Below are 20,580 nucleotides of genomic sequence, written 5' to 3'. Positions count from 1 at the left end.
CCAGATACTTTGTTGCGATCAATCAAACTCTCCAACCCATGAAATTCACAGAAGTTATGGCAAGCATAGGTGTGATGTCTCAATGCGGGAATCGGCATGACCCACTCTCATCCATTCCAAGCACGCATATCCAGTAGTTGAAAGGATCTCAACCGAGATGCGACACGATCGTTTACATTCCATCCAGATAGAAAATATTTAATAAGACTATACTGCTGCTTTCTTTGTCCATTTAACTCAGCGTTCTTGCGTAGCTAGTAAGTGTTCGGTAAGGCAGGTCGGGCCTGCCATTTTTAGCGAGGCTAGTAAACAACCTCCAACCCTCCTCCTTCATCTCAACAGCCATCGTCGATCGTCATACCCATCATCATCATCATCATCATCATCAACAGCATTCACTTTAGCCCGTTCCAATTTTGCTTGCCACTATTCTTTATACGATATATTCAACCTACAAGGACTGCTTGCCGTGATTCACCACTCGGTCAACCAAACCTCACTCCAAATCATGGGTGCTGCATGCTCCTCCGAGCAAGGATATGATCTCTGTGGTCCAGCTCGTCCCCGGCACCAGGAAACAGCTCCGGGACAGGACAAGCCAGTAGAAGTGCCTAAAGCTGCCAACGTAACCCCTGAGCCGGAGGATTACTCCACCAGAGGCACCCATCGTAGCAATCACACTCAGAACCACCACAATGGCTCAACACGACAGATCCGCACACAAACTATTCGACAACCAAAAGTCAAAATAGAACGCAGTTTATGGGGACGTCCTAAACCAGAAGAGCCACAGAATACCCTCAACGCGAACATTACAAGAGAGGCTGAGAAGCTGAGAGGAGACGCGAGGACAAGGTATGAGCATATGCGTCCAGGACCTGCTCCACCGGGAGATGAAGCTCGTAGAAGGGCTGAAGGGAAGATGCTTACCCCCCAGCAGTATCTCCAGGAAATGGGCAGGAAACGTGGTAATTATTATGCGAAGAAAGAGGAAAATGCGAGGAAAGAAGAAGAGGCCAAGATAGCCGAAGAAGCAAAGAGGGCAGAAAGGGCGATGAAAATAGAAGAAACGAGGAGGGTAGATGAAGCGAGTAGGGCAGAGGAAGTGAGGGAAACAGAAGAAAAGGAGGCGGCTCAAAGAGGTGACATGTTAACTGTCAATTACGATGATGTGGAACATGTACCCTCAGAGACAATTGGCCAAGAGGAAACTGAGGTACGCAACAATAACAACGTGTCGGTGAGTACAGGTGTCTTTCATGTCTCGAGTATCTTATAGTACTCCCAATTTGGCTTGAATGGGTGTTGAATTCAATGTAGACAACAGCTGCGGTTTCTGACTCCAACAATCCTCCCCACCAGGACAACGATGAGAATATGGCGCCCCCATCCAGTGTTCGTATTATTCAGAATTGCATGGAAAGGAACAAACATGCCATCGAAAATCTACATGACGACATGAATGTTTGGCTCAAAGCAAGTGTCATGTGCTACGACATCAGACATTACGATATGACCATCGAGAGCCGAAAGAGAATTGAGAAGAACGAAAACACCTTCTACAATACAGAGAAGACCAAGATTGATAAGCTGTTCGTAGTTTACCCTATACCGAATCATAGGTTTATCCCTTCACCGAACCAGAAGTCGGCTATCAAAGAAGGCGTCGTGCTGACCCTTAGAAAGCTGATGGACCATCTTCGTGAGGTTTCCATCGCCGCAGCCAAACATGAAGGAAGAGAAGCAGACTGGAGGGTCATCTTTTGCGAGGAGCTGGCGCCATACTACGAGTATGCACTTGGTATTTTCGATGGTGGCAAGCAGCTTGAGAATCGGCTCTGGTTTCTGCAACTCATGGAAAAGTTTGGCTCACCGGTCCCGGCTGAAGAACTTGCAAAGTGGGATGAAAAAATGTCTGGCGTGTATGGTATTGGTGACGAGGCAAGAACGGCGGAGGTTGCTTCGAGGTGGCGAGTTGCTCCGACTGGAATGAAGCCTCTGTCGGAGTGGATCAATATCATCAATGGACAGTAAACGTCTAGTGGCGGCTTGCCGTTTTGTACAGTCCTGTGCTAGTCCCAGATGGCACTGACGACGATCATCGGGGTGGTGAGTATTGCTTCATGAATCGGCATGCGATTTGCTATGTCCTGTATTGCTAGAAAGTGGTTATGAATGCCACTGTTATCATTGACCTGAAAGAACTTCCCAAAATCAACGTGTGACATTCGACCTAGCTGAAATATATATATATATATATATATGGGAGACTACTGACCGATTAAAAATCCAGATTTCTCATAGAATGTTCTCAGTCTCGACTTTAGAAGAAGGCAATGGCGATGCTGCAGGACCTGCAAATCATGATAGGGGGATTTCAAGATCCAAGAGTCAACAAAGCCTTAGGCATGATGGCTTACAATGCTCCCCGGCGTTACGTTTCGGAACACTCGGGGATTGTCGCTGGCGTGGAAACAAGAGTTGGAGCTGCATAGAAGACGCGGGGAGGGATGAGGGATGAGCTTTATTTGAGGATCTATTTCCTTGAAGTTGAATTTGAGTTTGAATGAGAGACTACTACGGAAGTTCGGAAAATGGCAGTTAGTGCATGGAGTTGGTAGCTAGTCTGGCAAGTTTCCTGTTTAATGCTCTTGTTTCCACCGTTCGTATTAGACATTGTGTGGAATTGAACACTGTTCGTTGATACTGGGGTGTTGGTACATTAGAGAAGGATTATGGGAGAAGTTAGTGGCTTGCTTGGGCTTCGTCATTGTTTTCGATAGTTTAGTGTCGATGTTGGTGTCGCTTAGCAAGCGAGTGTGGTTTTCAGGAGAGGGGGGAGAGAGAGAGATTGGTCTCGGCAGCAATGTTATGTTTGGGGGTTTGGGCATCAGCTTATTACTTACTTGCTAGCTATGTTTGTCAAGTTGAACTCTTGACCTCTGGGCTCTTGGGTTGATAGTTTGAGAACGTCGAAGAAATGGTTTGGGGGGGTCGGGACTTAGCGGCGATATCGAAGGCCTATCCTTTGTTGTCTTCCCTGAAGCTATCTCCGTATATGGAGTAGACATCTGCTATGTTGGCAAGTACCTGTGATCTGGAAGTCCATTCGTGTTTTGCGGTAGTTGGTGACGAGATGGGCGATGTGGTGAAAGTGGCAGGGAAGAGGTTGGGAGACAGGACTGGATTGAGTTTTTGAATTCTTTTAGCTGCAGATGCACGAGCGGTGAGAAGACGCCGGACGTGACGTGGAATTTTCTTGAGAGTGATATTGGATGAAGTTTTATACAGGTACTCGACGAGGTTTGTTGGCTTTTAATTTCGTTAAACATTGTCACCAATTTCTTATCGCTATCACTGGCCTTCGTACTTCATACCTGCGGTACTGAAGATTCCTCGATTTTGCGAGCGGGCGGTGTGTGCATTCATGGGGCTGGTGCAGGGTTTCCAGCCACACCAACCACAACATTGCCATGCCCGCCATGCCATGCCATGCCACGCATCTGCGGTATATCCGCATCCGAAGATGCCGTGGGCCACATCTGCGAGATGGACGGGATGCATGGCTATGTGCCAAGTCGGGAACACTTTCCTGCCCTGTTTCTTGGGAATTTTGGACCAAGATGCATCGCTTTCGGCTGGGGGGTACGTGGTGGTGATTGGTGAGGGGGAAGCTTGGAAGCTTGGGGGATGTGGAAACAGGTATTTTGGAGATTCTTAATTTTATGTAACTTGGAGGTAGGCTGAATGGGAGGGTGGCTGGTGGATTTCGTGGCTCTAAGTAATGAAATGTTATGAGCTTCCTGAAGCGGATGACATTGTTTGATGCAGGCCGCTGTGCTGGTGATCCATGGACACTGGAATGCAGGGTATTTGGATGTGGGCCAGTGGTAATTAATCCGTCTTGATTTATGCCCTTGCAGTCATACAGTACAGCTGACGCAGAACCTAATTCGTCCCGCAGGATATACTCCGTAGAGAAGTAATGAATTGACTAATGGCAGTAGTGTAGGGAGAGTGGTCACTTACACTGGATATCGTGAGTTTCATAGTATTGTGCACGGCCAGTTGGAGCGATTGTTTCGTCAGGTTGAGAGACCCAGCTCGGCTAACAAAGTGTAAACACGATCGACATGGCAATCGCCGGGTTTGTTCCAGACGCTTGCTTTGCTCTGTGCTGGTTTGGGAATCTGTGGGAGACATCTGTCTGATCTAATATTGGCATACTGTATCTATGTAGCTGCAGCTCGAGCTCGTGTGCAGAAGCTTACATTACTCGTGCCCCGACGTGCGTCTGGCTGGATCCATCCCTCTCTTGCAGAACTTTACTTTGGAACATTCGATTACTTGAGTCTATCAATCCCTTCTTGCCGGATCCCTTCCCTTGATGATGATGATGCGCACAAATGTTTCAATTGCGCAGGACTATTTCTAGCAGACTATGCCACGCCACGCCTAGCAAACTAAGAACATATGATTCTGAGTTGACCGCCGAGAGAGTAAATTACTAGGGCAGCGCCAGTTCAATTGCAGCCCAAGCCAAGCCAAGCCCACCACGCAAAGCTCGGCCTTCTACTCGTACCTCCGTACCTTAGGTAAGGTCGCTGCAAAGGAGGCAGGCAGGCAGGTAAGGTACTACTAGTACTCACTCGTAAGGTAGGTCTCGCTTTCGAGTTGCACCCGCAAGCGCAAGGTATAGGTAGGTATCCGCCATCCGGTATCCACACCACCTGGGCACATGTGCGTGCTGGCCAGCGCTCAATAATCCACCTCCACTTTCTTTATCTCCCTCATCCCAGGCCCATGCCCATGCCCATGCCCATTTCCATCCAGGGCACGACATTCGTTTGTTTCTCCTCAGCATACCCCCCTTCGTTGTCGACCAGTCTCAGGACTTCACGGTTGCTCTGCTCTCCCATATTTACAACACCGACACGAGACGTAGGAGGATGCAGATCATTTGTCGTGTTCATAATCTCTAATCCAGCCGTCATTCGCCAAATTTGGTGGTGGCTTCACCTTCGGAAGTCGCCAGCAGCCAACCAAGCAACGACGCCATTTGGTACAGCAAAAGTAATTTGAGCATACAATTTCTATCCTCAGCCTGCGATCCGTCGACCCATCGATCCAATACTATCTGCAACGCTCGTTTTCATCTGCAACCGAACAATCGGAGGAGCCTGCCCAAGTTTCCAAACAACGGTTGCGTCGTTTCATCTGGACGCCGGACGACCTGGGAACACGTCACTGAGCCTCGGGCTGCATCAAACAATTCTACAAGTGATACAACCTCCCTTTCAATCTGATCAACAACACCAACTCCGCCGGGCGTTGGCCCGTTTCATTCCTCGATCTCCAACTTCCGATAATTTAATATTCACCTCCAATAATGGCGCGTTTACCTTCGTTAAGGCCGGCATCCTGGGCCACTGCCGCCATCTCCTCCCTCGCGATATTGAACACATTCATACCTTCGGTACAAGCACAAGATGACAGCGGTAGTCTCGAGACGATACAAGGCACGAATGCTGCAGGCGAAACAAGTACGTTATTGGTGGACAGATACCCGGCATTGTACAGCGGGGACTTTGGGGACTGTATGGGAGGACAGAGCTTGCTCAACTTGACGTCTTTCGACGGTGCCTACTATGCCGATAATATGACCGTTCTGTTCAACCTCGCAGGCACAACCAACCTAAGAAATGAGTCTCTAATGTGTATGTTGATCCATGGGCCTTTTGTTCAGTGACATGCGGCTAACCTTGACCATAGTGTATATCTCTGTTTATGCCTGTAAGCTGAGGAAACTCGAAAAACAAAAGGAACGGGAATACTGATGTAGTTTTTAGATGGAGAAGATAGGTTCGATCTGGTTTTCAACCCATGTAATGCGAACTTTGGAAGGTGAGCACTCCAAATACCTGGATGAAAGCGCCTTCTAACAAGCACAGTCTGTGTCCATTGAACGCCAGTGTTCCCATCACCGGTGGAGCTGTCATCCCAGTATCGAGTTCAGATGTTTCCGCAATTCCTCCTATTGCTTTGGGTATCCCAGACTTCGAGGGAACGCTGATGTTGAGATTCTTCTCCAATTCTTCCAAGACAGAAATTGCCTGCTTCTCGGCCGTCATGAGGAATGGAGCAAGCTTCGCACACCCAGCAGCCGTTGGATCTACACTAGGCGTCTTCACACTTATTGCTCTTATGGCATCGTTCTTTACAGCCATTTACGGAGTCAGCATACCTCATATGCGAACCCATTATGCCCATTCCTTGTCAGTGTTGGTGATCATCGAAGTCTTCCAATCGATCTTCTTCTCCGGAGCACTCTCTTTGAACTGGCCAAGCGTCTTGCCTGCTTTCTGGAGTAATTTTGCTTGGTCAGCTGGCATGATCTCAACTCCAACAATAATCAGTTCGATCAACAGCTTCACCGGAATTTATGGGAACGCAAGCCAGGTTGGAGGCGCTGGATCCACAGTATTGAACAACAATGGCGGGCTTCAGCAGCAGATTTACGGACGCTCGATCTTCCAACGCAGCTTGGAGATCGCTCAAAAAGGTGAGCAACTTGCTAGCCACTTGTACAAGCGGGCAGCAGGAAACAGCACCCAATCAGCAAAACTTTATGAATGGGCCGGCGTTCCTATCTCTCCTGGACTACCAACCCCTGGAGACTGGTCTGGATTTGCCGGGTCGCTTTCGCTTGTCGACGTCCCAGCTGCTGACGCATTCATGGTTGGATTCTTGTGGCTGCTCATCCTCATTGCTATCTTGATCGGGGCTACAATCGCCTTCAAGTGGTTGCTCGAGGGGCTGAGTACCATAAACATGATGAAGAAGGATCGCTTCGTCATCTTTAGAGAGCACTGGATTGGATTCATCGGATTGATCGTTCTTCGAACCCTACTGATCGCATTCTTTATGATGATGACCCTGGCACTATACCAATTCTCTTACGGAGGGAAGGCAGGACCGATTGCGATCGCTGTTATTGTCTTTCTTATCTTCTTCTTCGGTGGATTTGGTGTTTGCTATTATGCCTGCTTCTACCGAATTCGTTTTGGAAAGTACGAGTCTTCTCCCGACCGAATCCACTTCCAGCGCAAGAAGGTTCTGAAGTTTATTCCATGGTACAGTGCAGCCCGTGAGAGCTGCCTCGATGAGGAAGATAAGGCGAAGACCGCGGGCTCCATGTCATTCTTCCAGATTAGATTCGTCAACGACGACCAGGAGCAGCAAAGCGTCCACCAGAATGCCGACTTCACCAAGCGCTTTGGGTGGCTTTCCGCTCGATACAGACGCACGCGTTGGTGGTTCTTTTCCTTCTGGGTTATCTACCAGTTCATCCGCGCTTGCTTCGTAGGTGGTGCACGCAACAGCCCAACTGCTCAAGTCATCGGTCTCTTCATCTGGGAGATCATTGCCTTCATCGCAGTCACTTGCATCAAGCCTTTCGAGGGACGTCGAAACACTGTTTTGGCGGTCTGGATGCTTGGTCTTAGTAAAGTGGCAACAGCTGGTCTCTCAATTGGTTTCCTCCCCAAGCTCAATCTTGCCCGTATTCCAGCGACGGTCATTGGTATCATTATCATTGTGATTCAAGGATTCTTGGTTGTTGCTGTCCTGATTCTCATCGTCTTGAGCGTCATCTCCAGCTACATGTCGGTCATGCGTAACCGCGAGGAGTTCAGACCCCATGGTATGGCAGACATCCGTCTCAAATACTTCGGACACCTGGAGGATAAGGAGAGGGATGTTCCCCCACCACCTCCGCCAGTGCCAGAGGAGCCAAAGGAGCCATATTTTACAGTCAAGGATGTTCGCCGTGCACCCAAGATCGAGGATGAAGACGTCGACTTCGTCCCGGATCTGACCGATCTCAACCCAGCAGCTTCGCAACACTCTCTAGCTGGTCCCCGTGCCAGCAGAGCCAATTCTATGGCAGGTAGCATGAGAAGCCACTACTCATCATACGGCAACCTACCATACGGAGCCCGTGTCCACAGAGCCAGTTGGAGTTCACGCGATTTCCAGAACTGGCAGGAGGATAATGGCCGAGCTTCACCACTCAACACCCCATCGAGACATGCTAGTGGACACAACACCGTCAATAACTCGATATCTGGAATTCCGCTTGTTCGACCACAGCCATCCCACAACAATCTGCGTCCTTCGACCCCAACGAGAGAACAGCAGAGACAATATCAAAACCAAAGAGTAGCTTCTGTCGAGTAAATAGCAGGGGACTTGACTTTTACGACATCATGAAAAGAGGATAGATAAATAGGGAAGCAGGAATACACCATGAGCAACCAGAATGTTGACTCTTGATACTTGCACAGCATAGGCGTTCATTTCCTTTGTTCATTGTCGGTTGGCTTGGCCTGTACACATGGTCGGTGGCCTGGGGTTTTCTGCTAGACTGGAGCTTGCATTTGCAATCTTGCATTGACGTTGGAAGGAGTACGCGTAGAGCGGCTTCAACACGTTGTAATTGGTTCTTGCATTTGGATGGGATGGAGTTGATGGAAATGAAGCGGTGTCTAGGTAATCTGCGGATCAGGGCATTGCAGGTTCAGCAAACAGACGAACATGAGTGCTTCTTGCGAAATGCAGACTCGCTCGTCACAATACAATTTCATAATTCACTCAAGCCCTGTCTTTTGTTGATGTATTTTATCACGAGTGTCGTGTATCTTCAAGGAAGGTTCGCTGATTAGCTGCTGCTATGAAGTTTTGTAAGAGCTGGTACTACTCTAAGATAGAGATATAAGGCCTCTCGAATATGTTTACGGCACAGGAACTTTCTTGGGTGAGTTCCGTGGACGTGTTGCGAAGCTGATTTGGTGCTCTTTCACAGGTGTGCACTTACCCTTTTGAGGGAATCCAGAAGCGAGGATCGAGAAGTTCACTTTCACTCACTTCCACCCGATTGCGTCGGCAACCTTCCACCTTGCCTTCTCTACTCATCAAGCCCTTTCTCCAAACCAGCGGGCCACTTTGAACCTTCTCCTACATACTTCTCCTCGTCTTCCAGCGCTCTGTCTGAAGAGTCAAGTATCCGCTGTGACGTTCTGGGCTTCTACAAGTCTCTCTGTCTCCTTCAACTATCTCCCCTCTGAACAATCCCAGGTTGATTGGAGAATTGGGACGCGCTCAACGCGTGGGGCAGCCGAGATGTTCTACAGTCATGAGAGTAAGTAGTACTTCCAGAGCGTCAACGCAGGACAGGTACCATACTAACATTTCTTGCAGTCTTAACAAGCCGCAAATATGGCGTTGCAACCATCTGGTAAGCTGTTCTGATCATTAACGCGTCAGATCTCTGCAAATAGCCATTTGGGAGTTTTCTAGAGACCACCGGCTGACTGAAAAGGTTGGTGGCCACACTCGGCGCGAAGTCAAACACCAAGAAAGTCTCCAAGAAGGCAATCCTCGATGTCAATGTCAAGAAAGCTTGCGAGACCATCATCGAGCCAGAGGCACCAATGGCATTGAGACTCCAGAGCAATCTTCTGTAAGCAGCTTGTCCTCCATAGCCCAAATCCAGCTAACAGCACAGCTATGGGGTTTCCAAGGTCTACAATCAACAATGGGAATACCTTCTCTTGGACACGCAGACAGCTCAGAATACCATGCGGACGCTTATTAAGGTTGCGCGTAGTGCGGAACTCGACGCGGCTGCAATTAAGGCTCAGTAGGTTTCAATTCTCGTTAGACAGATGACGAACTGACCTGTCCTAGTCCTGATCAACTGATTATGATGGACGATCCTGCCTTTGTCATCGACATGCCTGCTCCTCCACTCGATTTCGACTTCTCAAACATGGAACTCAACCCAAAAGGCGACTCTCAGCGGTCCTCGCAATCCATGCTTTCCATCCGTGGTCGCAGCGGCTCCGTACTTTCACAAGCCTCCGCATCTTCGCTGCTCGGGTTCAACATTCCTTCAAGCAATGGTGGATCATATCAGCTGCCTATAATTGACCCTTTCGGTGACTCATCTGCGCAGAAGCCGTTCGGAAACGGCCTTGGCATTTTCAATGATGAGGAAGACCTCATCTTGCAAGATGATGATCTCTTCGACTTCGATGCAGATGGGCAACTTCGCGATATCCCTGCCAGTGAGAGAATCGCCCGTCGAGCTGCTAGTATCAATCCCCAGCATCAAGTTGGAAGTGATTCTGCTGCCAGTGGACGTGTTCGAAAGGAGCACGCAGATGCATTTGTTGGTCGGATTCAGAGTCTCGACGGCGACGGCCATTTCGATCTGCCTCTGTATGATGAGGACATGCCCGTTTTTCCAGATGCTGAACCATTTCCTCTTATGACTGGCGGTCTTGGTGGAATCGATAGACCCTTGCATTTATCCGATGAGGATCGAGTCATGTCTGCTTCCGACGAATCTTCCGTCTCTGCTGAAGCTCCCCAGCGACGGAAGAAAAAGGCCAAGCGCCCAACCGTTGATGCTAGTACTGAGATTCGTAATGCCGTTCTCAGCCAGTGGATCATGGAGTATCCTGAGAACATGGCAGCAAGTGCTCGTGTCAAGATCAAGCATCACGCTGCTACACAAGCTAAAAAGAACGCTTTTTATTACGTTTACGGTTCTGGTATCAATTCTGCAGGAGATTTCATCGGAGCAGGAAGGTTTGCTAACCCATTGGCAATGTTCTCCGGCAATGAAATCATGGCCAAGATTACTGGCAACCCAATCCCTGAGCCGAAGTCTAAGAAGCGTACGAAGCGTACTCTTGTAGTGGACGAGGAAGATGAGGAGGAAAACCCTAACAAGCGAGCTAGGGAGGATGAAGTTGGACGTGGTAGTTATGAAGACGACATGATGTTGAACCTGGAGGACGACCAGTACGCAAACTCCCACGAACAAAGCGTTGAGGTAGGCAGAGATGCTGCAAGCGCTCTGGCCGACCATCCTCCATCAGCAATGCCATGGAACATCTCAGCGTCTCTGCACTCCCACCAGCGCGGTCAGTCGTCTTCCGTTCAAGGTCGTGTTGGAATACTCGGCTCTCAGGTCGGCTCCGTCACTGGTCGGCGTCTCACTTCTCCACTTGTAGGTCGTGGCTCAGCGATACCTGGGGACCTTGAGCAGTTTTCTCAGCTGATGGATGATGACATGGTTATGTATGGTCGTGACGATGATGGTCTCGGAAGTGCAAGTCAAGCCTCTGGTTTCCATCCTGGCGGCATGCGTACATCCAGTCAAGGTGCTGGAGGAGATGACTTTGAGATTTTCGGCGCCGCCGCTGGTGTTGATACCCAGACTGCAGGCAGCTCTCAATGGATGAAAGATGTCATGGATCGCGAGAGTAATAACTTCTTCGAATATCTCAGAAACAGTATCGAGGAGAAGTCTGGCGACGAGCTTGGTGATGAAGATGATGCTGAGCCACAACAAATGAGCGTCACCTTCGAAGAGCTGTTCGTTCCAGAAAAGAACTCCTATATTGTTGCCGCTCAGGCTTTCTACCATATCTTGAGTCTTGCAACGAAGAGAAAGGTATGGGTCGAGCAGGATGTTGGTGATGAGTTATTGATCCCATTCGGAGAGATTAGAATTGGTGTTGTCTGATCGCAAGGTGAGTAGTGCTTTGTTTTGCATGGTCGATTGTCAGAGTCATGTATTTTCGACTCTCATTATTCCAGAGGAAGCGGATATGAGAATACTGGAGTAGGGGATACATTTGCTACACCAGATATTGCTTGGAGATTTGAGATGGAATTATGGATGAATGGTCATGAGGCATGATTGATGGATAAGATACCCATTTTGCTACATAATTAGGGGTGTTTCTCATATGGTTAGAGATATTCCATTTGCTACACAACATACTTGCTAGAATAAATACACACAATTGACAGTCCAAGCATTGTTACGAACTGGGAATCGCGAATCAATATCATAACATTAAAGTGGTCAAGAAACTACTGCGTCAAGCGGACTTGCCAGACAAAACGTTGTGATCAGCATCAACATTCCTCCAGAGTGGGTTACTAAAAAAGTGACATTGGCTTACAACGCTCCTGAACCTGGGTTCTAAAGGTCTCTAAGATCCTGAATTGTAGAGGCATTCATATCTCCATCATCCCATCAAACCAAGCACGAACATCAACGCTTCATCGAAATGTACCCGAAGCCACCCAGTCGTTCCATCCTCTCTTCCCCAGCCCTCATCTTCTCCCTCATCAAGACCTCTCAAACCAAACACCCCATTCCCGAAACTCATCACCTTGTCATCCTCTGACATAAACTCCTCCCACGGCTTTTCACCATACGCAAACGCCGTCCAAGTCCTCGCCATCTCCTTAGAGATGACCTGGCATTCAGAAGGCCACGAATCGGAATCGTTGTTGAATAGGAAGATGGCACATTGTCCGTGGGCGGCTAGGCAGTGCGAGGGCCCGGGGAATGGAGAGGGGGTGCTGAAGCGGTAGAGGTAGGATTTTGTGTCTGAGGATGTTGACACAGAGGAGAAGGATTCGGCGACTTTGAGGGACGGGTAGTGGAAGATCACTGCGGAGAGGAATCTTCTTAGGGCGTCTCTATATGCTTCTGGGGACATCTCTTTCTCCTTAGCGAAATCGAAGCCGAAGAGAGAAATGAAGCGAGTGCTGTCCTCTGGGTTGGGGAATGCGGATAGGAGTTTGGAGTGGAATATGGATTGGGGCAGGAGTTTGGCGAGCACGTCGAAGATGATGGCTTCGACGAGGGTGTTGCCGATTATAATTTCTTTGCAGCGGGTACTGGGGTGTGCATCGCCAAGTTTCCATGCTCTGGGGAGATATATTCCGTCTGCTAGGGGGGCGAGAGTCGTGCTGAGGCCGTTGTTGGTTATTGCTTCTTCGGGGGTGAGGAGCCGAAGTGCTTCTAAGCGTTGATGAGACGTCTCAAAGGCGTCGACTCCGGACTTCTGGCAGAGTTTACTCCAGCTTTTGTCGAGGAGTGGGAGGGGAAAAGGACCCATGGTAGGGGCACATCCTGACATGAGGACGGCACGATCGAAGAGAGGGTTCCCGGACAGCATGTGCATGTGAAGACTTGCACTGCCGGCGCTGACCCCAAAAGCTGTTACATTATCTGGGTCACCGCCGAAATCCTTGATGTGGGATTGGATCCATTGGAAAGCTGTGCGTTGATCGTGGAGACCGAAATTGGCGAATGGGTCTGAGGAAGATGGAGAAGTGGAGGCGTGTTCTGAAAGGAGGTCTGAGGATGCGGCGAAGCCGAAGATTCCTAGGCGGTAGGAGATTTGGACGATGATGACGGGGTGGTTGTGAGTTGAGGCGATGGTGCTAAGCGTTGAGGGATAGAAGCGAGGATCTGAGGCAGATCCGTTTTTGAATGCTCCTCTGATAGGGTGTTTAGTAACAGCATTTCGAGGGTTATATCGCTATTGAGGAGGAAATTAAGGTAAGAAGGGATCTTTAGCCTACCCGTGTATCCAAACCATTACAGGTAGTAGGGACTTTGGATCATTACTCGTCGGCTTCGGCAGAGCATTTACCGGGACAGAGATATTCAGATTTAAGCAAGCGAATTCATCTTCCTCAAGAGCCGGAGCCTTGACATTTGCTGCTATCAAAGATACATGGGGCGGCTGAGGACATCTTGGTCCGAACTTCGTAGCATCGAATGGGGATGAAAGCGAGTCTTGAATCTGGCTTTGGGTCCATCTCTTAGAGACGGATGCGTAGGGTATTCCTCTGAAAAGTGCGAGACCCGCTTCAGTATCTTTTGCAGCTATTAGGTCTGCTGATAAGCTTGGACAGTTGTGTTGAAGAGAGTCCATGTTTCTTCAGATTTTTGGTAATAGACTTGATACTAGGTGAAATAAGGACTTGTTGTCTTTGAGGTATTGAATTTCGACAACGTGAGAAAGCTGGGCTCCGTCGGGGCAAGAATGGCCCGTGTCCCTGGACACGGCGAGTCGGGATCTCACCTGCGTCTTGGGATGGATCTCATTGGTTCATTAAGTCTTTGACGGACGTCGTGCAAAGGATTGAAACTCGACTGGTCAAGGAATCGAAGGGGTATGGTGCCTATGGTTGATATGTACTCTGGTTCAAGCCGAGGCTCGATGAACCGCAACGTAAAAACTCGTGATGAAACACAGCTCTTTGAGTGATTCTGATGGAGGGACCTTTTGGCGATCACCATCCAGCCGTATGAATGTTCACAACGGATGTGCGCGCAAATATTGGTTTGCACTGGAGGAGTTGTAAGCTGTCAGCTGGGAAAGACTTCGAGTGTTATTTCGGTATCTCGCACCACGTGACGGTCGGTCCCAACTTCAAAATCTTTTCTCCTTCTTTCATTTGATTTTTCTTCTAGATCTTGCTCTTTGGCATTGGTTAGGATCATTCTCACTGGATTTGGTGTTCAAACAGAGCTGGGCGGAACTCAAGAGAGTGTACTCTCATCCAAATGTGCACTGAATTCGCCCGTTGTCCCTCGTAAACACTCCTTCAACTGGAAAAGATGTTATTTATGCTATTCTCCAACAACGAATTTTTGGTCAAAGTCGTAACTCGAGCTGAGTACTTCAGACAGGTAGTGGACGAACGATGAAGCGGTCCCGAAATAGACCATCACGTTGTTTGCTTCGCTTAATTTAGCTTAGGGTTGTCATCATGTTGACTTCGAAGTTGTGTACAGCGCTTACTTTCTCCTCTAATGCTTTACATCAGTGCAACAAGCTGTAGCGTGATCCTACTTACAGATTCTCAATTGGAGAAAGCCGAACTATCCTCTTTCGTGCTCTTGGCTCCATTCCAATACAGCCATATCAAATTACCCGGTTGTCAACAATGCGGAACATCTATTGAAGACGGTCACACGATATTAATTGCTAGTATGTATCAATATTCTCACCATTTAGGAAAGCTGGTAGGCAAAAATCTAGAACTAAAAGGTAGAATCTTCTTGAAACCCACCCAGCAGTTCAGGTCCAGATAAGATATCAAATGTGAAGCAACACCACAGGAGATCTTTCTCTGGATAAGCATAAAGTCTCTACATGACTGCAGTTGACAGACATGCAAATTGTGCCAACCCCAATGGTGGCGGGACTCTAGAGTCTGCTTTTCACACATCAACTGTCGCTGATAGTCTCATGATGTCTACATTCTGCATGTTTTACTACAAAGAAATCAGGATCATAATCAGAACTATTCATCTATTTGCAAATTGTCAAGACAGCGAGGTGACATAGTCATGCCTTCTGACCAAAGGATACCCCTCGCATCCCTCCACTGCGTTTCATTCCACGTAGTGGTCGAGCTTCCTGCCATGAACCAGAAATTTACCTATTTATCAGATCTATGGGTACAGCTGATGCCCAGCTGAACTTCGAAAATTTACAGAAATGGGGTTCATATCTGTCATCATGGCGTGCTGAGGTCTGAGTATCGCAAGAGGCCTGTTTTTTTTTTTGACACGACTTCCAAGTGGAGGAAGCTCTGAGACTGGATCAGACTCGTCATTCTCCCCGCGCGATTTATAGCAGTCCTTCATCGCCACTTTCGCCTTACTCCTAAGCACTGCATTCGCAGCTGTCAAGCTATCCCTCACCGAACGCCAGGGAAACTGCCGCAAGGCTTGGGACTCTGGAGCAGAAATGTGCTGCTCTCAACACGCATATTATGGAAGTGGTGCTGAGTATTGTAAGTGACTGATGAGAGATCTATCCCTTTTAATCTCCAATCTGCACCTTCATGCAAGATTGGAGCATTTCAAAAGACAGCATTCGGTGCCGGCATGAGATCCACACTAGATGGAGCCAGCGGCATAGCTACAGCCCCAACGTCAAGCCCTAATTCTGGAGACTGTCCTGTTGGAATTTGTCGGGCAAAATGTGGATTTCGTGTCACTGGTCCTAAGTACCGGGGTTAAACATGAGGAGCTGCCTGGCCAGAAGTGCATAGATCGGAGCGTTTCCCGAGCAGCGGAAGAGACTTCGCAGAGAATGAACAGAGAACGATATTCTACTTTGCCCTTAACTGTTTGTGATTTATCTATTGAGGTGTGCATTGTATTTTCATTACTCAATTCAGGGTGGGATGTTTTGTTGAGAGACGGGATTTCGCTTCATGTTAAGCGAAGAGAAAAGGGGCTTGCACCTGCTGGGTTTGTGGAACGATTGAAAATGGGTCCTTCCTTCGTCGACATTCTCCCACTACTTACGATGGCCATTCTCTTAAAGTTCCTTCTCTCTTCACACATATCATCAACTTTTGGAACTGCAGAACATCGCAAGCATCATCGCTAGGACGTGTCAAATCCATCATCATTGTATCAACTTCTTTTGCTTGACTACTGTAAGTATTGCGTATCAATTCCAATCTTCCGCAGCCTGCTCAACATCTTCTGCAGCCGTGGCTAATCTGTCTAACCTAGCAAATAGGCACCCAAGAAACGAAAAACTTCTATAACATGGTCTATTCCTAATACTCGTAGCCACAAGTAGTGTCTTCGCCCAAGGCTACGGGAACATTAATCCAAATCAAGCTCACCATAACAAATTGCCACGGGTAGCAGATGCAGCACGGCCAACAGCAGAGTCACGCCCAAATCTTCCGCCAATGCTCCCAGAGTACAAGGCCGAGATCTTCCAGTGCCAAATGGGAGCTGAGATGAACGGTTACTGCTGCCAGACCGTGACCAAGGATGGTGTTGGCATGGGCTGTAAGTGATCCATTTGCTTTGCTGGCTCATCAACACGACCAGCTGACTTCCTACCGAGGCAACAATGCGACTCCCCTGATAGCAAACTTCATGCAGGAGATCATCACTTTCGATTGCCCAATGATAATTAAGGAGGTAAAGCAGAAGAATACAATCGGTGCATGCTGCTCTCCCAATGTGGGTTTCCCCTTCTTGAATTTCATTTGAGGCCATGCTGATGCTTTCAAGGCGACCATGGTTACTCCAACAATGTCTCTTTACAAGTGCCAGGGATCCACTCTTACCAGAATCGACGTCGAATCTAAGAAGCCGTCTGTTGTGGGACCAGTGCTGGACACCCTTGAGGACTGAAAGAGGCGTGCGGCGTGCTGGGCATCAGAAACGTGGTGTATTACAGACAGTAAGGAGGTACTTTGACGATTATGAGGTTCAAGGACTAGTGGAGGCGCTCTGGCACATTGTTTTGACACAGGACGGAGAATACTTAGAAGGCTCAGAATTTTAGATCTTAGCTTCAATCGAGCCACTCTTGTGTTCTTCCACTGCTCAGTGCTGTGCATCGGCAAGAGCCCATCTGTCACCGGGAGGTGTGCAAGATCAGCGATATAGGAAAACTCTTACGGCAACAGTCAAACTTGATTGATTCTGTCATCCAGGTAGAAGTCGTCATCATCTTTGCCTCGTAAATGACACGGTCTTTTGTGCCTCCAAAACGCCACTTTGATCTTCCATTCAATGCCAGACCTACAGCCACCCAACGTCATGTAGACTCCAATTCCTGCCAGAACGCTTAATCGAACTGTGTCTCTGTCAGTAAACATATATGTTTTGCAAAGTAGATAGAACTCACAGGTGTCAAGAAAGATTCCGCTACAAATCTAGCACGAGCGTTCAACTGTAGGGGGAATTAGTTTCATCGGAGCGAAGCATAAAGAGAACCTACGAAAAGCTTCATCTCCGAAATCTCCTTGTCAACCTCCTCCATAAATTGGATAATGAAGTCCACCAACTTGTGCTTCAGCATCTCCTCGGTATGGAAGTTCGTAATCAAGAATGAAATGTCATAGCCCTATCACTGTCAGCGTCCAGCTGTCCCAGCCTCATAGTCTACCACCTACCTTGACCGGTTTCCTCCGCAATATGAAGAAAGCCTCCGCTCTTTGCGTCAGGAATCTTGTGAACTTATGGACCAGAATATGCTCAATCTCATCTGCCTGCTTGATCTTAATGCTTATCCGGACGCTGTTGATACTAGGCTCGATCAAGACTCGCTCATTCTCATTACGGGCAACAGTGAGAGGATTCAGTAAAACTTCGGGGGATGTCTGGGCCTCTATCTCAGGAACGTTGTGTCGTTCTGAGGTTTGCGATGCAAAGTTCGAGAGACAGAGAGCCGCCGTCAAGGAGCTTCGGACGCATTGAAGGTATGGTCGCAACGATTGAGACTGCAGCGCATTAGAATGACCCGCAGCCAATTTCCCCCACTGGAAGCTTAAAGATGCCTTACCATGATATCTGCTCGTAAGTCGTGATGTTCACCAACTACTACCTCCAGCTGTGATGTGGGGGATGGTCGTTGTCCGGGCTGGCACTGGCTTGGTGGGGTTGGATCTCAGGCACCCCGGGCTTCGCAAGCGCGCTAGTTGAGCCACCGCCGCTCTTCTGTTTATTTGGCTTCAACCCTTCCTTGACTTCTTCACTACTTCGACACTCTGCCATATTCACGCTTTTGTCAAGGTAGAGGCAAGAGGCTATTTTCTGTGGAAATTCTAGAGGTCCTCCATACGATACTCTCCCAGCCCAATCTAAGAACCTTCTCTCCACCACCGCGACCCCGCCACAACCATGGCTACCATTCCAGGTTTGTAATCTACCCATTAGGCACTCGATGATATAATACTAAAAGCAGCAGTGGTTGTCAAGCACCAGGGCAAGAAATACGACGTCGAACTCGATCCTACCTCCCTCGGCGAAGTCTTCAAGTTCCAGCTTTATTCTTTGACTGGTGTCGAGCCAGACCGACAAAAGATTCTAGTGAAGGGTGGCCAACTCAAGGATGATACCGACCTCTCGAAACTCGGCGCAAAGCCAGGTCAGACTTTCATGATGATGGGAACAGCTTCTGGGACTGGTGATCTACAGCGACCTAAGGAGGCCGTTAAGTTTGTTGAGGACATGACTGAAGCTGAGGCCGCACAACAAGTCGGCGCTACTCCTGCTGGTCTACAGAATCTGGGAAACACCTGCTACATGAACTCGGCGTTACAAACACTACGGGCTGTTCCAGAATTGCAACAAGAACTGTCCAGATACACTGCTGCGCCAACTCCTGGTGGCGGCGCTGGTTCATCTGCCCTTGGAGACCTTAGCATGTTTGGACTCGGTGGCCTTGGAGCTTCTGCAGATTTGACTGCAGCTCTGAGAGATCTGTATACGCAGATGGGTCAAACTCAAGAAGGTTTCCCGCCATTGGCATTCTTGAACGCCCTCAGAACCGCTTTCCCACAATTCGCCCAGAAGTCAAAGACTGGTCATGGCTATGCGCAACAAGACGCCGAAGAAGCTTGGTCGCAGATTGTCCAGCAGTTACGACAGCAGCTCAGGATTAAGGGCAAGGGTGATGGTGACGAGGATACAACTTTTGTTGACAAATACATGGCAGGACGATTCTCGTCTGTCACCGAATGTGATGAGCAAGCTGCGAAAGACCTCGGCGAAGAGCCTGTGAACGGTGAAGATGTTTTCCTGAAGTTGGACTGCCACATCAGCGGTACAACGAACCATCTCCGGGATGGTATTTTGGCTGGTCTGGAGGAGAAGATTGAGAAGAACTCGAGCGTTCTTGACCGAGATGCGATTTACACCAAGAAATCGAAGGTCGCACGACTACCCAAGTATCTTACAGTGCACTTTGTTCGGTTTTTCTGGAAGCGCGAAGCGCAGAAGAAAGCGAAGATTATGCGAAAGGTCACCTTCCCAGATGAGCTGGATGTGGTTGAGTTTTGCACAGACGAGCTCAAGGCAATGTTAATCCCAGTACGAGACAAGGTTCGTGAGGTGCGAAAAGACGAAGAGGATATCGAGCGGGCCCGCAAACGCCAAAAGAAGATCCATGACAAGGCTGTCGCAGATGAAGCTGCAGGCATTGTTGATTCTGTGTCCGAATCAAAGAAGGCCGACGATAAGAAGACCGACGATAAGAAGAAAGACGACAAGAAGGATAGCAAAGATGCAACTGGAGATGTTGCGATGGAAGATGTCGTTTATAAGACCGACGCCGAGATCGACGCTGAGAAGGCCGCAGCTATTCTTGAGGCCAAGAAGGAACTTCACGCTTTGATCAATCCCGAATTATTGAAGGATGAAGGAGCAAACACGTCCGGTCTCTACGAACTTCGCGGTATTGTCACTCATCAAGGTGCCAGCGCAGATAGTGGCCATTACACTTCTTATGTCAAGAAGCAAGGTCCCCTTGACCCTAAGACTGGAAAGCGCGGCGAGGAGGACGGAAAGTGGTGGTGGTTCAATGACGATAAGGTTTCCGAGGTTGAGGCAGAAAAGATTGTCACTCTCTCAGGAGGTGGAGAATCCCATTCTGCTTTGATTCTTCTCTATAGAGCTATTCCTTTGCCATCCGCGGAGGGCACTTCCGAATAAGTGGTCATGATGTATGAAGGAATGTTTGCATGGCGAGGCGTTACGTTGAATTGGGGCGTGGGGAAAAGTGTGGCGGCATGTTCTCGATAGAGAATTGGAGGACGCTGAGAGCAAATAGATCTTCGTTGATGACCTGACGTGCTTGCGCTATCATTCGCCAAGCGTCTGATAAATGCGTCTTTCAAAGACTAAAACCTGGTGATATTGATGTTACC

At 48.6% G+C, this 20,580-nt stretch overlaps 7 protein-coding genes across 7 annotated transcripts; 5 read left to right on the top strand and 2 right to left on the bottom strand.

Moving 5' to 3' along the window:
• Positions 1-508: 508 nt before the first annotated feature.
• Positions 509-2,034, top strand: ONS95_014679 (uncharacterized protein; the record flags this gene model as incomplete). Its single annotated transcript, XM_058508345.1, has 2 exons — positions 509-1,240; positions 1,363-2,034. The coding sequence occupies 2 exons, from the start codon at positions 509-511 to the stop codon at positions 2,032-2,034; spliced, it is 1,404 nt and encodes a 467-aa protein (XP_058356030.1).
• A 3,355-nt stretch (positions 2,035-5,389) lies between these two features.
• Positions 5,390-8,238, top strand: ONS95_014678 (uncharacterized protein; the record flags this gene model as incomplete). The annotated part of the gene is made up of 4 exons (XM_058508344.1): positions 5,390-5,717; positions 5,773-5,793; positions 5,850-5,904; positions 5,952-8,238. The coding sequence occupies 4 exons, from the start codon at positions 5,390-5,392 to the stop codon at positions 8,236-8,238; spliced, it is 2,691 nt and encodes an 896-aa protein (XP_058356029.1).
• A 942-nt stretch (positions 8,239-9,180) lies between these two features.
• On the top strand, positions 9,181-11,596 carry ONS95_014677 (uncharacterized protein; the record flags this gene model as incomplete). The annotated part of the gene is made up of 5 exons (XM_058508343.1): positions 9,181-9,199; positions 9,259-9,295; positions 9,380-9,520; positions 9,566-9,700; positions 9,748-11,596. 5 exons carry the CDS (start codon positions 9,181-9,183, stop codon positions 11,594-11,596), a joined length of 2,181 nt encoding a protein of 726 aa, XP_058356028.1.
• A 511-nt stretch (positions 11,597-12,107) lies between these two features.
• On the bottom strand, positions 12,108-13,814 carry ONS95_014676 (uncharacterized protein; the record flags this gene model as incomplete). The annotated part of the gene is made up of 2 exons (XM_058508342.1): positions 12,108-13,374; positions 13,459-13,814. The coding sequence occupies 2 exons, from the start codon at positions 13,812-13,814 to the stop codon at positions 12,108-12,110; spliced, it is 1,623 nt and encodes a 540-aa protein (XP_058356027.1).
• A 2,399-nt stretch (positions 13,815-16,213) lies between these two features.
• On the top strand, positions 16,214-17,181 carry ONS95_014675 (uncharacterized protein). Its single transcript, XM_058508341.1, has 4 exons — positions 16,214-16,341; positions 16,421-16,708; positions 16,767-16,885; positions 16,937-17,181. The coding sequence occupies exons 2-4, from the start codon at positions 16,606-16,608 to the stop codon at positions 17,057-17,059; spliced, it is 345 nt and encodes a 114-aa protein (XP_058356026.1). The 5' UTR covers positions 16,214-16,341; positions 16,421-16,605; the 3' UTR covers positions 17,060-17,181.
• Positions 17,182-17,242: 61 nt separating this feature from the next.
• On the bottom strand, positions 17,243-18,324 carry ARC19 (Arp complex subunit). The gene is made up of 5 exons (XM_058508340.1): positions 18,216-18,324; positions 17,827-18,153; positions 17,652-17,777; positions 17,559-17,603; positions 17,243-17,507 (listed from the first exon to the last, which is right to left on the bottom strand). The coding sequence occupies exons 1-5, from the start codon at positions 18,216-18,218 to the stop codon at positions 17,499-17,501; spliced, it is 510 nt and encodes a 169-aa protein (XP_058356025.1). The 5' UTR covers positions 18,219-18,324; the 3' UTR covers positions 17,243-17,498.
• Positions 18,325-18,811: 487 nt separating this feature from the next.
• UBP6 (deubiquitinating enzyme) lies at positions 18,812-20,365 on the top strand (the record flags this gene model as incomplete). Its single annotated transcript, XM_058508339.1, has 1 exon — positions 18,812-20,365. One exon carries the CDS (start codon positions 18,812-18,814, stop codon positions 20,363-20,365), a length of 1,554 nt encoding a protein of 517 aa, XP_058356024.1.
• Positions 20,366-20,580: the final 215 nt, after the last annotated feature.

Source organism: Cadophora gregata (assembly GCF_030347475.1).
Source record: "Cadophora gregata isolate MNR1 chromosome Unknown scaffold_9, whole genome shotgun sequence".
NCBI lineage: Eukaryota > Fungi > Ascomycota > Leotiomycetes > Helotiales > Ploettnerulaceae > Cadophora > Cadophora gregata.
This window is presented reverse-complemented; position numbering and strand designations above follow the sequence as displayed.